At 46.7% G+C, this 13,753-nt stretch overlaps 1 protein-coding gene across 4 annotated transcripts in view; it reads right to left on the bottom strand.

The window, feature by feature from the left end:
- DHX35 (DEAH-box helicase 35) overlaps positions 1 to 13,753 on the bottom strand; it is a 70,125-nt gene that overhangs the window by 26,812 nt on the left and 29,560 nt on the right. For all 4 annotated transcript variants that reach the window (XM_027078307.1, XM_027078306.1, XM_027078308.1 and 1 more), the window contains exons 9-12: positions 7,876 to 7,988; positions 6,825 to 6,921; positions 5,783 to 5,941; positions 2,852 to 3,062 (exon numbers count right to left, since the gene is read on the bottom strand). In XM_027078307.1, coding sequence (XP_026934108.1) covers positions 2,852 to 3,062; positions 5,783 to 5,941; positions 6,825 to 6,921; positions 7,876 to 7,988 — 580 coding nt within the window. The remainder of the gene's footprint in view (positions 1 to 2,851; positions 3,063 to 5,782; positions 5,942 to 6,824; positions 6,922 to 7,875; positions 7,989 to 13,753) is intronic.

Here is a 13,753-nt window from a genome sequence, read left to right on the forward strand (position 1 = left end):
GTACCAAAGGTTTGAGAGGTGGATGTGGGAAAACAGAAGGTATGTCCAAGAAGAGTGCAGCTCAGCAGGGATGCAGTGTAGGGTAGGTGCTGGTGGACAACAGGAGAAGACAAGCTAGAAATAGTCCCGTAAGGCCCTGGGAAACTGTTAAGGGTCTGAGCAGGTAGCACCCTGCTCAGAGCTGCGTTTTCTGGAAGCAGGCTAGCGGAGAAAGCCTAGAGGCTGGATCTAACGTAGCCCATTACGTGGCCTCTCCTCAACCTCACCTCCACTAAAACTGCTCATGCTAAGGACTCCAGTGACCTTTTAACCAAAGCCACTTGCCAATCTTTAGTCCACAGTCTACTGTTCGATTTCTTTGGAGCATGAGATGATGCTGGCCATTTCCTCTTTAAAAGTAACCTGAGTTCCTCAAGTTAAACAAAGAATTACCATATGACCCTGCAATTCCACTCCTAGGTGTATACCCAAAGGAATTAAAAACAGGTACTCAAACAAGTACACATACATGCTTGTTCATAGCAGCACTACCCACAACAGCCAAAAGGTGGAAGCAACCATCAACTAATGAATAAACGAATTGTGGTACATCCATACAACAGAATATTATTCAGCCACAAAAAGGAATGAAGTACTAATACAATGTAAATGAACCTGGAAAACATTACACTGAATGAAAGAAACCAGACACAAAACATCACATTATATGATTTAATTTATATGAAATATCCAAAACAGATACAGTCTTCCCTTGGTATCCACAGGAGATTGGTACCAGGACATCCCTCTCCCCCACTGCAGACACCAAAATCTGGGGATGCTCAAGTCCCTTATATAAAATGGCATGGTATTTGCATATAACCTACACACATCCTCCTGAATACTTTAAATCATCTCTAGATTACTTATAGTACCTAACACAATGTAAACCCCATGTGAACAGTTGCTGGTGTGCGGGCAAATTCAAGTTTTGCTTTCTGGAACTTTCTGGGATTTTCTTCCCAAATATTTTCAATCTGTAGTTGGTTGAATCTGCAGATACGGAGGGCCAACTGTCAATCCAGAAAGAAAGAACAAAGACTGTTGGTTGGTGGTTGTCAGCGGCTGGGGGCAGGGAGAAATGGAGGAAAAACTGCTTAATGGGTTAGGAGTTTTGCTTTGGAGTGGTGAAAATGTTTTGAAACTAGATAAAGGTGGTGGTTGCACACTGTGAACCATAATAAATGCCACTGAACTGTTCAAGTTAAAATGGTTAATTTCGTGTATGTAAATTTCACCTTAATAAATTTTTTGTTTGTTTGTTTTCTTAAAACTTCCTCCTCCCCGTATTTCAGTTCGTCTTTAAGCCCTGGTTCTCCTCTTTGCACTTCCGTCATTCCTCCTTAGCACCTTCAGTAGAAGACCCTCACCTCTCTGGTTTCAGGCTCTGCCTTCCCCCTCCCTCCCATGAATCCTCCTTACCCCCTTCCTCCCCTCCAAGTACTGGTACATTCCACTCCCTCTGCCTGGTGCGCTGGAATCTAATCTCCACTGCTATCCCTTCACCTGGATTAACTACTGGGCTGCCAATAAGATTGGGCTCAATTACTGACTGTGGAGCCCTCTCCAACAGGATAACTCCCTGCTCTCTGCTTCCAAGGCTCATTCCATTAAGGTGACCCTATCACACCATAATATGCTGATCTGTTCATGAGCCTGTCTCCACCACCAAGCTGTCAGCCACGTGGCCACAGACCGTGTCTCACCTGGCCCTAGATTTCCAAGCCTTGTCTCCATGCATGGCACAGAGCAGGTGCTCTGTAAACATTTGCTAAAAGAATAAATGATGTCAAGGACTGAACAAGGATGACGGTAACCGGAAAGCAAAGAAGAGCTAAGTGGTAAAACCCCCCGGATCTGGTACACGACTGCAGATGGATATTGGACAGAAGAGAGAGTTAAAAACGATTTGAAAATTAAGTCTGGACAATTGAGAGAAACCTTGATACCATTGCCCACAAAAGAGAAATACAAAGAAGGAAAGAACAGCTTTGGGGACATCATTTTCTGCAGGTAAGGCTTCATCTAGCTGGAGAGAAAGCTCCTTATGAGCTGGGACAGTCTTTATTGTCATTTCATTTTGCTCCCTCAGAGCCTAGCATGCACAGAGCAGGAGTTGACCAACTAATTGCTTTCTATCAATGAGCCTCAGGAGAGATCCTGCCAGTTTAGCTCTGCAAAGATGCTCTGAACCAGAGGTAAAGATGGAACCCAGCGGCGGGGGTGGTGGTGGTGGTGGTGGGATGAACTGGGAGATTGGGACTGACATGTGTACAATGATGTGTATAAAATGGATGACTAATAAGAAAGTAAATAAATAAACATTAAAAAAAAAAAAAGATGGAACCCAATGCGAGGACCCACAGGATTCCAGGATCCCAGAACAAGAAAATGGCACACGAAGCTAAGGGAGAGGTAAGAGAGACAGGACCTGAGGCGCAGGGCCCAAGCTACACGTCACATGCATGAAGCTAAGGGAGAGGTAAGAAAGTCAGGACCTGAGCCGCAGGGCTCAAGCTGCACGTCACACGGCTACAGAGAGGCTGAGGAACAGACGTTAGGTTAGAAAGGAGATGTCAGATAACTGGTGATTCGTGGTCCAGCTTTGGCCAGCAGGGAGCAGTAGCAAAGAAGCGCCACATTTGGAGTGAGGAAGGCGGTGGAGGCCAGATCACCGAGGGCCTTGTGAGGGAAGTCTGGATCTTATGTTAAGTTTTGCCTATTATGGTAGATATCTGTAATATTCTCTGATGCCCAGGCTGAGTATTAGAAAGTCAAAACCCTTTAAAAAAAAAAAAAAAGCCAAACTTACCTGTATAAAGGCGGTAACATTTTCCTGAGCGGCTGCGGCCACCACGTCCTGCTCGCTGGCTGGCTGATGCCTGGGACACTGGGACCACCACCAAGCACTCAATAGCTGTCCTGGGGTTGTAGGCTCGGAGTTTCACAAAGCCACAGTCAATCACATACACAATCCCGCTGATTGTGATGGAGGTCTCTGCTACATTGGTGGCCACTATCACCTAGGCTCCCCACAGGAAGGAAAGTAAGGGTAAAAGTTATTTGGTTCTTTTCACTCAGAATAAACTAATCAAAATCCTAAAAGATTTTAAGATATTTCTGACAGTGCAGAACCTGTGAGAGGCAGTTTGGTATCCTGGATAGAGCATGATGAGTTTTAGGGTCAGGGTACCCTGGGTTTGAATTCTCCCTAAGTGTGGGACCTTGAACAAATTACTTCACCTCCTGAGCATGTTTCCTCGTCTCCATAATAATATTTACCCTCTCCCAGGGTCCTTAAGGGGATTAAATGTGAACTATACATGAAGTGATTACAGCCTGGTACCTGGAGTACTTGGCCCAGAGTAACAGTCAACAAATGTTAGTTTCTACCTTTTGTACAACTTAAGTAAATCACCACCTTGTACATGTCTAGTCATTTGCTCACTCACATTCTAACTGCTTTCTGAGGGTCTGCACGTTGCCAGGCACTCTCCAAGCTGCCAGGAATGTATGATGGACAAGAGTCTACATTCCAGTATGAGGGTTTGGGTAGAGAAATAATGAACATAAACAAGAGAGTGACTGGGAAGAAAATGCAACAGGGTACTACTCTAATATTATGTAGCATTCAATGTATACATCATATATTATAATAATGGAGTGCTACTTCAGGTTAGACGGCCAGGGAAAACCTCTCTAAAAGAAGATTTTGGGCTAAGACCTGAGTAATAAGCAGCAGCCAGCCCTACAGGGATCCAGGCAGAGGAAGCAGAAACAGCCTATGCAGCCAGAGACCAGAGTAAATAAATACAAGACGAACTCAGGAGGGAGGCAGGGACCAGATCATGCACAGTCCCTGGGCCACGTGAGGGGTTTGCATTTTATTCTAAGGGCACTGGGCGCTGCCCCTGGAAGGTATGAAGCAGCAGGAGACATGAACAGATAGCACTTAGAACATTTTTCGGGCACTTTCACATCGATTGTTTTATAAAACATCTTCCTACCATTTTTTTTTTTTTGCTGTACGCGGGCCTCTCACTGTTGTGGCCTCTCCCGTTGCGGAGCACAGGCTCCGGACACGCAGGCTCAGCAGCCATGGCTCACGGGCCCAGCCGCTCCGCGGCATGTGGGATCTTCCCGGACCCGGGCACAAACCCATGTCCCCTGCATCGGCAGGCGGACTCTCAACCACTGCGCCACCAGGGAAGCCCCTTCCTACCATTTTTACATACTAGAGTCAGGATTTTATGCTATAAAACTATCTATCTAAAAGTTACTGCTATTCATGCTTTACAGCTGAGAAAACTGGGCCTCAGGGTTGAGTAACTCATCCCACGGCACACGGTAACCCAGACCTCCTGACTAGTTGGCTGCAGGTCACGTTTGACTGGACAGACTTGAGCTGCTCCGTCCCAATGGCCAGGAGGCAGGGTGCCCTCTTGCAAGTGGCCTGAAGTTGGGAGGGGATCCTCAGACCTGTCATCCCTCACTTACTGTGTTCTCTGCCACCTGCTGATAAAGAGCTACTCTAAGCTGACTTCGGGCCAGTTCTGTACCTTCCTCATCTGACGGAAGGGAAAACAGAGCAAGGCCCAGGGAGGCGATGAACAGGAGGCAGACTGGCTGCCTACTGGCTCCTTTAAACCCATGCTTCTCACCACACCCTTCCCCACCCCAATTTCAAGGCCAAGGATGTTTAAGCCACACCTTGAATTAACTGACTCAAACTTGGCTCTACAGGAAAACTGATGCTTCAAACAAATGGTTTAGAAACCATTCTGCAGAAACTAATCTAGTGTTCTTGACTGACCAGGATCCACCAAGACAGTCCTTTAAACCAGACGGGGAAAGACTAGGCAGGAAGAAAAGAAGCAAAGAGAAGTCACCTACTCTGATAAGTACTAAATCTTCTGTGGGGCAGGTTTAGAAATCTTTGCAACGCGTTATTTACTGTGCGCTTTTAGATCTGCTGCACAGAAACATGGACTTTAAGTTCTTAAAGAGACCTTCCTATTTAGCAAATTTTACTTCAATTTAAAATAAATCTTTCCACATACCCGGACAAAACTGTAATTCAAAAAGACACATGCACCCCTATGTTCACAGCAGCACTGTTCACAACAGCCAAAACATGGAAACAACCTAAATGTCCATCGACAGATGTATGAATAAAGAAGATGTGGTACATATATACAATGGAATACTACTCAGCCATTAAAAAGAGTGAAATAATGCCATCTGCAGCAACATGGATGCAACTTGAGATTATCATACTAAGTGAAGTCAGTCAGAAAGACAAATACCGTATGATATCACTTATATGTGGAATCTAAAATATGGCACAAATGAAACTACCTACAAAACAGAAACAGACTCACAGACAGAGAGAACAGACTTGTGGTTGCCAAGGGGGTGGGGGGAGGGAGAGGGATGGACTGGGAGTTTGGGGTTGGTAGATACAAACTATTACATTTAGAAGGGATAAACAACAAGGTCCTAATGCATAGCACAGGGAACTGTATCCAGTCTCCTGGGATAAACCATAATGGAAAAGAATGTAAAAAAGAATGTAAGTATGTGTGTGGCTGAGTCACTTCGCTGTTACAGCAGAGACGGGCACAACATTGTAAATCAACTCTACTTCAATAAAAAAAATTTTTTTTAATAAAATAAATCTTTCTAGTGGATAGCAAAGGAGCACCAACGTGATTATACTCCTTGGTCCTCGGGTTAGTCTCACCTTTCTGACAGTGCGTGACACCCTTTCAAACACTTTCATTTGCTCAAAGGAAGGCAGTCCCGCATACATGGGGAGAACCCGGAGGTGTCTCTTCATCCCAGTCCGACCCAGTGCTCGAGCCTGCTCAATCAGCATAGACACAACAGTTTCTACCTCTTCCTAAAATCGTCGAACCAGGAACCAAAGAAAATGAGATCAATTTGAAGCATGTCATTTTATCATACTGCAAGAAAATGAAAGTTGGGATGAGGATTTTAAATGTGGTCAGATTCATGACTGTCAGAGCCATCAAGTTCCACGCTGGGGTGGTATTTAATCAAATGCTACCGAACAATGGTGCCGATGGGGGTGAAAATTTGCAACCGTCAGGTTAATCACTGAAATCTACACTATCTGCAGTCAACAGAAGAATTCCTGATATACCAAAACTATGACTTTTACTGAGTTTTTTTTATGCTCTGTGGCAAACAGCGTGGCATACGTATGGACAAGCTATGGCATACAGAATCACTACAAGCTTTCCCTAGAAAAGATTGCTGAGCCATGGAAAACGTTTGACAGTGGAAATGATTACAACTAGAAGGTAGTTCTGAACAGAGCTACAACCTTGAGTGAGCATTTGGGCTTGTTCAGTTGTTTTTCCAGTGATGTGCCTACGTGACCCCTCCAGGATGAGCTGCAAAGGTATCATTGGGAAAAGGGGCTGCAGCAACAACAAGGATGCACAAAATGTACCTCATACAGTATTCAATTCTGGTATCAAAACGGCCCATTGAACTCTCTAATTTACTCTGGAATTAGCTAATAAATTTAAAATACATTTAACCCTCTGCAGACAGAAGAGGCAGGAAGTAATGACTCTCTGGCAATTGAGTTAATAGATGAATGACATCAAACTATACAATTATTTATGCAATCAAGTAACCACAAAATACAATAAAACATGAAATCAGTGGCTACGTAAAGTAACAGGCCTCCGTATAAATTCTGGTGCTGCCTTAACGTGTCTGTTCACCACAGAGAAAAGGTCCGATGGAATTACCTGGCCAGTGAGAAATGCTAATATGTCTCCATCTCCCTCTGTCTGGTGAATTTTCATCACAGTTTCTACAGTTGATTTGATATAATCTGGAACAGGACTGAAAAGATGTGTGAGATAAATTCATCACTAGAATATGCTCATTAATTATAGATCAATTACCCTAGTAATCTGGCAGCGAAGCCTCGTGAAAGTTAGTTTGGGCCTGCCCAGCAGGTAATCAATATATGAATAATTATTGATAAAATAAACATTCATTCTTTTTTCTTCTTTTTTTAAATGCGACATTCAAAAACAATCCGTAATTATATGTAAACTACGATCTTTGGCTTTATTTGCAGAGACATAAAAGCAATAAACCCATGCAAATAGATGTCCTACCTTTAGCATGCAAGGAGGCCTGGCCAGGGAAACTGGATCTATGGTCCCAGTGCTGAATCCCACACTCTATTTCCCCTCCTGACCACTGGCAGCATGTCTGACAAGAGCTAATGGGTGTCCTGTCCCTCTAGAACCACTCAGAAGTCAAGCCCACAACTCTCTGGATTCATCTGCCACTGGTCCAGGCTCCTGGTCTTTGTCTGTCCAGTGACTAGGGGTAGGAACTAGGACGACTCCTTCCTGTCCAAGGAGGCTCCTCCTGAAAATGGCAACCAGGCCTTCTTGCTAAGATGTAAAGAGCTGAGAACCAAATGATTCAAATCACTAATACTGCCCAAGCTGACAGACAGTCTTGTAAAGCCCAGTTCTGACAACTATAGAACCCTCCTCCCTGCGACACTGTTACCATTTTGCTCTTGCCAGCTGAGCCCAGGGACCACAGAGTCAGAGAAACCTGCACATCAGTATGGAGAGTTTAAACTAAATCCAGCAGTGATACTGAGCAGGGTTCCACAACACCCTATCAATGATGGGAGGTGCAAAACACGCCCGCCCCTCCTCAGCAGTCTGGCACCTCGCCCTCAGAGCCTCAAGCAGATGCAATTGCTTCTCCTCCCACAGAACAGGCCTAGTTTTCTAATCGCCCTCATTAAAAATGCAAGGATCATCAAACCTTTGTAGATAAAAGATATCCACTGGAAATGTTCGCCCTTCCACTGTAAGGATCACGCACGTATCCCTGGTCGGGTCACTGGTGTCATTTTGATTAAAGAAATCCCAAAATTTCTAAAAGAAAAAAAAAAATCAATTCTTCCCTCCTCTCAAAAAAAAACGGTTCACAGTAACTCATGGAAAGAAAGAAAACAATATAAAACTGGCAGAGCAGGGGGTGGGGAGTAGGGATTGGATATATATAATACAGACTAGGGGTTACAAAATAATTATTAAAAATCATATTTTTATTATTGCAATTTTGGAGAATCACATTTCAATGAACAGACTCTTTACCGAAGACTTGATAGAAATGATAAAAGTTAGGTTTCCAAACTGCATTCAGCAGTGCATCTGAGTCAACACGCAGCTGTGCTATTGATCTTAACCCACCCACACCCCACCCCCAACCCCCATATTTTATTTAACAGAAAATTAGGTCAGAAGGTGTAACTCAAGTTAAATAAGGATTAAATCAGGTTGATGTGTAGCTCTGATCTGGAAAGCACAGCTCTGATCACACAAGTTATCCGTGTATAAAGGAAGCGTATACGTCTATGAACAGTAGATGTGTCCCTGGTAGCACAGTTACAGATCTGCATGTACTCTACATGTACAGGGACAGAGTCCTCTCCATCTTTATATGCCCCACAGGAAGAAGCACAACACTTTGTATGGGGCAGGTTGGCAAGCATTCACTTCTCCGATGCTCCCACAGGACCCTGTTGAGAAGAGTGGCTCTTGGCAATTCCTCCTGAATAGGTGGCCACATCCTCTTCAATGGCACTTGACCACCAGACCTGCAGTCTATAGGGAGGCCTGATGTGAGAGCACTGGCCAACGATGGGGGAGGGAGACTCCACCAAAGATGCCCTCTTGGGGCATGTGACCCAAGACACAAAGAGAAGTTGAGACCGAGAGGAACCGAGTGACCAAGGTGGCAGGACACAGAGTGCTGGAGGGGGGCTGCTATCTAGCTGCAGGGGCACAGACATCCTGTAAGGTGGAGGACACCATTATCTGACTCTCAGTGACCTTCCCGATCCCCTGAGGCCTGGCCCAGCATCACTTTCTCTTCTCCTAGGAGGCCTGGCCATGTGATCACAAGGCCTGTCTTCTTTAGTTCCCAGGTATCTTCCCTAAATACACCCACGCCCGCTCCTGGAAACTGGGAGCCCAGGGGTGCCCTGAGGACCTGCATCGAGCGCAATGTGAAAGGGCTGGGAGGAGCACTTCTAGAAGAGTCCACTGGATTGAACTACAAAAGAGCTGGATGCTACATGTTAACCTCAAAGTCGTGTTTGCACAGGCATAAGAAAACAAGCCTCAGGCCAACAAAAGAACTGCGCTGTGCTATAAAGAACCACACGGCACCACTCTCCACGCTTCTTTCGGGTAAATTCTCTGCAAGCGACTTCAGCCTTCCTGTGTCCTGTGGTGTGCAGAGCATGGGCACACTACAAGTGACGCACAAACAAGGGAGAAGAGACTCCATCCCACTCCACCAAAGAGTGAATAAGCCAGGGAGGAAGGCGTGCAAAGGACCAATCATAACATAAACCGAGGCCCAATGACTGGATGACCAGAAAAGAGCTGCGAGTTACAATTTGGGGAGAAAGAAAGACCAATAATGACTGGCTGTAGGGAGGGCTTCCTGGAGGCAGCAGTCTCCCCTGGAGGCAGCAGTATCCCCGGGCTAAGCCTGAAGACGATTATTACTAGCTAGGAAGGAGAAGAGGTACCCCCTTCCTAGGATGACAGCAGGGTGTAGACTAAGATGTAAAGGCGCCCCTGATGGAGGAGACAGCTCAAGGTCTAGGGCAGGCCCATCTCATGTCTGAGTTGGTTGTCTCATTGACAAAATGGATGAACTGCTCTCTACACCCTGCAAGGCTGTTGCTCCTATAAAGTGTGTCTGACTGCACTTGGCACAGGTCTGGCCTCGAACAGTACTCAGTAAGTGATCGTAGTGATCATTTTGCAGTGGTCCAAATGTCATACTGCACAGGTACTTTATTAGATGGGCAAGACAAGGGCAGCGAAGATGGGTGTGAGGTGATCAGACCTGTTCTGCATCCCTGGCTCTGGAGGCCATTCTGGAGAAGGACAGGGGTGATCAGAGGCTAGAGCCCAGCCGACTAGTTAAGGAAGCTATTACAACAGCTCAGAGGACAAAGAATGAAAGCATGAACGGGGGCAGTGTGAAAGCAATGCATTCCAGAAGTGTGACAGATGGGACCTGGCCATTGTGAGTGTGAGGGCACATGTGCATGCCGGGGACGATGGAATTACTTCTTACTCAATGAGGGTTAAAAACTTCCTAAAGCTAAAAAAAAAAAACAACACACACACACAAAAAAAAAAAACACAGAAGAAGCAACTTCCTAAAGCAATGAATGTCCTGAGCCAAAATGACTACGACAGCGAGAAGGGGACTGCCGGAGAGCTGCTGAGAGCCACAAGTTTGTAGGAGTCGTGGGTCCATGAGTTTCGTGGTCTGTGGCTAGCCTGCTGCTGGCAGCCCAGGCTGGAGCGAAGGAGCCCAGTTAAGAGGCCAGAAGTGGGAGCATTCACTGAACCAGGGGCCATGAAGATGAACAGCCTGGCGAAGGAAGAGCAGCCAGCAAAGGAGCCTGGGGAAGCCATCTAGGAGGCGGAGCGAGGGGAGAAGGTGGAGCCCCAGAGGCTGCAGGCGGAGAAGGAAGATTTTAAAAAAGGCTTGGCAGACAGGCTTTTTGGGCCAAAAAGGCAAGCAGAACAGGGAAGAGGCTGAAGGCTTAACACTGGTGTGAGAGTGCAGATGGCCACACCTTCTGTTAAGGAGTCTGTGGTGCTGAGGGGTAAAGACAGGGAGCTGCTCTTTCAAGAAATCAAACTCAGCATTAAGTGAGAAGGCATGAGACTTTTATCCTTAAGATCTTTATCTTTTATCTCTATTTGGAAATATAAAATATGGATTAGAAAGCAAATAAATATAGTATCAACAGTGTACGCATCTTGAGGCAGAATGAAGGACCCGGAGGAGTGAAGTGGGTTCCACCACCTAGGAAACAAGAGTTTAAGTCAAGTTTCAAAGACATGGATCACACTGACACACACACATGGTGAGAAACATAACATGACACAGAGCAAGAGGCTCGTCTATGAAATGGAACATATATGGTGTGGACGTCTGGTGCACTGCCTTCCCAGCTTACCAGCTTCCTCCTGGCAGCAGCTCTGATCTGACCCACAGGACTGGACCCCAACAGCCACGCCGACATGGCCTGCCCACCCCTGGCCCATGCAGAATGGTCCCAAGTCGATTCCTGACCCCAGCAGACCCCAAATTCCTTCTTCAGGAATCTGGAAAGAGAAATTATTCTCTCTTCAAGCTGGACCTGTGACAAAAAACTGTGGGAGCTGTCAGTGATCATATTTTCTGCCATGTGAATGGAAGCCAATAAAAGAAAAACAACACCATGTGATACAATTGTCAATAAATACTCCGTAATTATACCCGGTCATATTCTGTAATTGCTGACTTATTTAGGCTTACAAACAGCTAAACCAATTAAGGCGACTATTTGATCAGCTCCCGTCAAACTCCGCTTGCCTCCTCTGCCTCCCAGCCACCATCACTGGTGTCCTCACCTGCAGGCTGGGCCACCCCAGACCCTGAGCGAAACCAGAGCGGGTGGTATCTATCCCTCCAGGCAGTGGAGTTTGGAATGAGTCTGTGGCCCACAGATCCAGCAGCTGGGGGACCGGGGATGAGTTCTGGTCCCCCTGGGCCTCTAGGGCAAAATGTTACCTGAGCCACGCCCTACCCCACTCCCACGCCCACACACTCTTCCTCTCTCATCCACTTCAACCCATTCCTTCCTCTTCCTCGCTCTTTCTCACCTGGGAACACACTCCACACCCCACGTGTACTCACACCCACCTGGGTCCCCCCTCACTCACACACAGACCTCACTCCCCTTCAATGGCCGAGCCAGGAAGGGATGAAGAAAAGGACGGCCTAAGCCCACCCAAGGACCCCGTGAATGCTGCTGACATCCCAGCAACCCCTGCATGCTAGCGCACTCAAGGTGTGACACAACTCCTACATTCCACTCTCCCACCTAAAAAAATCACTTCCAGGAAGTCCGTCTCTATCAACTATAGTAGGCAGAAAAGAAAGAAGCTATGTTTTTAAATCTCCATGCCACACCAAAGACAATGAAAGGCGAAAAACAAGTAAGCAAGAAATAAGTATTAACAATAATTCTAAGAAAAGGCTTGGATGTTATAGATTTCGAGCACAATAAAAACTATTGGGGGCTTCCCTGGTGGCACAGTGGTTGAGAGTCCGCCTGCCGATGCAGGGAACGTGGGTTCGTGCCCCAGTCTGGGAAGATCCCACATGCCGTGGAGCGGCTGGGCCCGTGAGCCATGGCGGCTGGGCCTGCGCGTCCGGAGCCTGTGCTCCGCAACGGGAGAGGCCACAAAAGTGAGAGGCCCGCGTACCGCAAAAAAAAAAAAAAAAAAAAAAAAAACTATTGGGAATAATTTTTAAAGGGGGGTGGTGACGAACATAAGGGGTAAAATAGAGAAGATGTTCTGGGCAACGTGGTCATGGAGGAGATAACAGGAGATGAGGTCAGGTGCAGCCTTCAAAATAGCATTCCAGCCAGTATCATGGGTAAAGGGCGTAAGAATTATTAAAGAGGGCAACAGAGAGCTTTAACCCAAGAGTTATGGTGGGCAGACCTAAGGCAACAGACTCCTACAGCCCGTGAGAAGGTCCGAGAAACCAGCCAGGGCACATGCAGGCATCTCTGTCAGCCATGCTGAGTTTCTTCTCCAAGTTGTTCTGCATCCCAGAAGCCACAGGGATACCAAGAGCCAGGCCCTTTTCATCTCAGCTGCATTACAGAACTGCCCTCCTGACTGGGATCTCCACATCTGTTCTTATCTCTTCTACACAGCACCCAGAGTGATCTTTCTAGAACCCAAATGCGATCAAGTCACTGCTATGCCTCACACTCTGCTGGGGCTCCTGACCAGCAGGGCGAGTCCTTCCTCCTTCACGTGGCCTGTAAGGCCTCCCATCATCTGACCCCTACCAGCCTCTCCATTTGAATCTCCCATCGCTTTCCCTTCAACTAAGATTCATTCAACCCCAAGTCCCTGCTCTGTTGTGCCAGACACTGTTTTAGATGAAAGGGATAACACAGAGTAAGACAGTCAGAGTCCCAGTCTTCATGGTGCTTACATTTTAGTGATGGGAGACATACAATAAACAAACACCCAGATATGCATATGTTAGCTAGTGAGAAGTGCTAAACAGAAAAAATGAGGAGAGTAAGAGAATGGAGAGCGACAGGGACACCGTTTTAGACAGTGGTCAAGAAAGGCTCTCTGGGAGCTAATATCTGATCAAGACTGGAATGAAATGCGTGCAAAGCCATGAGAACGTCTAGGGTCAGAGTGGTCTAGAAAGAGGGCTCCCCTCCACCAAGAACAGAAGCATGCTTAGGTTTTTCTGGAACAGCAAGGGGAGGCAGGAGTATAAGGAGCACTGAAGAAGCTGGAAGGAGACAGAGAGGCGACGGGGGGCACCTCACCCCCCGCAGGGGACCACGGGGGAGGTATGGCTCCCACCTATACTTGACTCACAGCCGCTTGAACACATGCTTTCATGCCCCTGTGGTTTCTGTGCATGTTTAGGATGCACTTCCCCACGTCCCCACCCCTGCCCACCTGGTGAACTTCTGTGCATCTTTCCAACCCAGGTGGGATGTCCCTCCTCCGCGAAAGCTTCTGGACATCCCTCAGATGACTGGAGAGTGAGCACCCCCTCCTTGGCTGTCTCA

The sequence above is a fragment of the Aethalodelphis obliquidens genome, unplaced genomic scaffold (assembly GCF_003676395.1).
Source record: "Aethalodelphis obliquidens isolate GAN/ISIS:26980383/991018 unplaced genomic scaffold, ASM367639v1 scaffold42, whole genome shotgun sequence".
In the NCBI taxonomy this organism is placed as follows: Eukaryota; Metazoa; Chordata; class Mammalia; order Artiodactyla; family Delphinidae; genus Aethalodelphis; species Aethalodelphis obliquidens.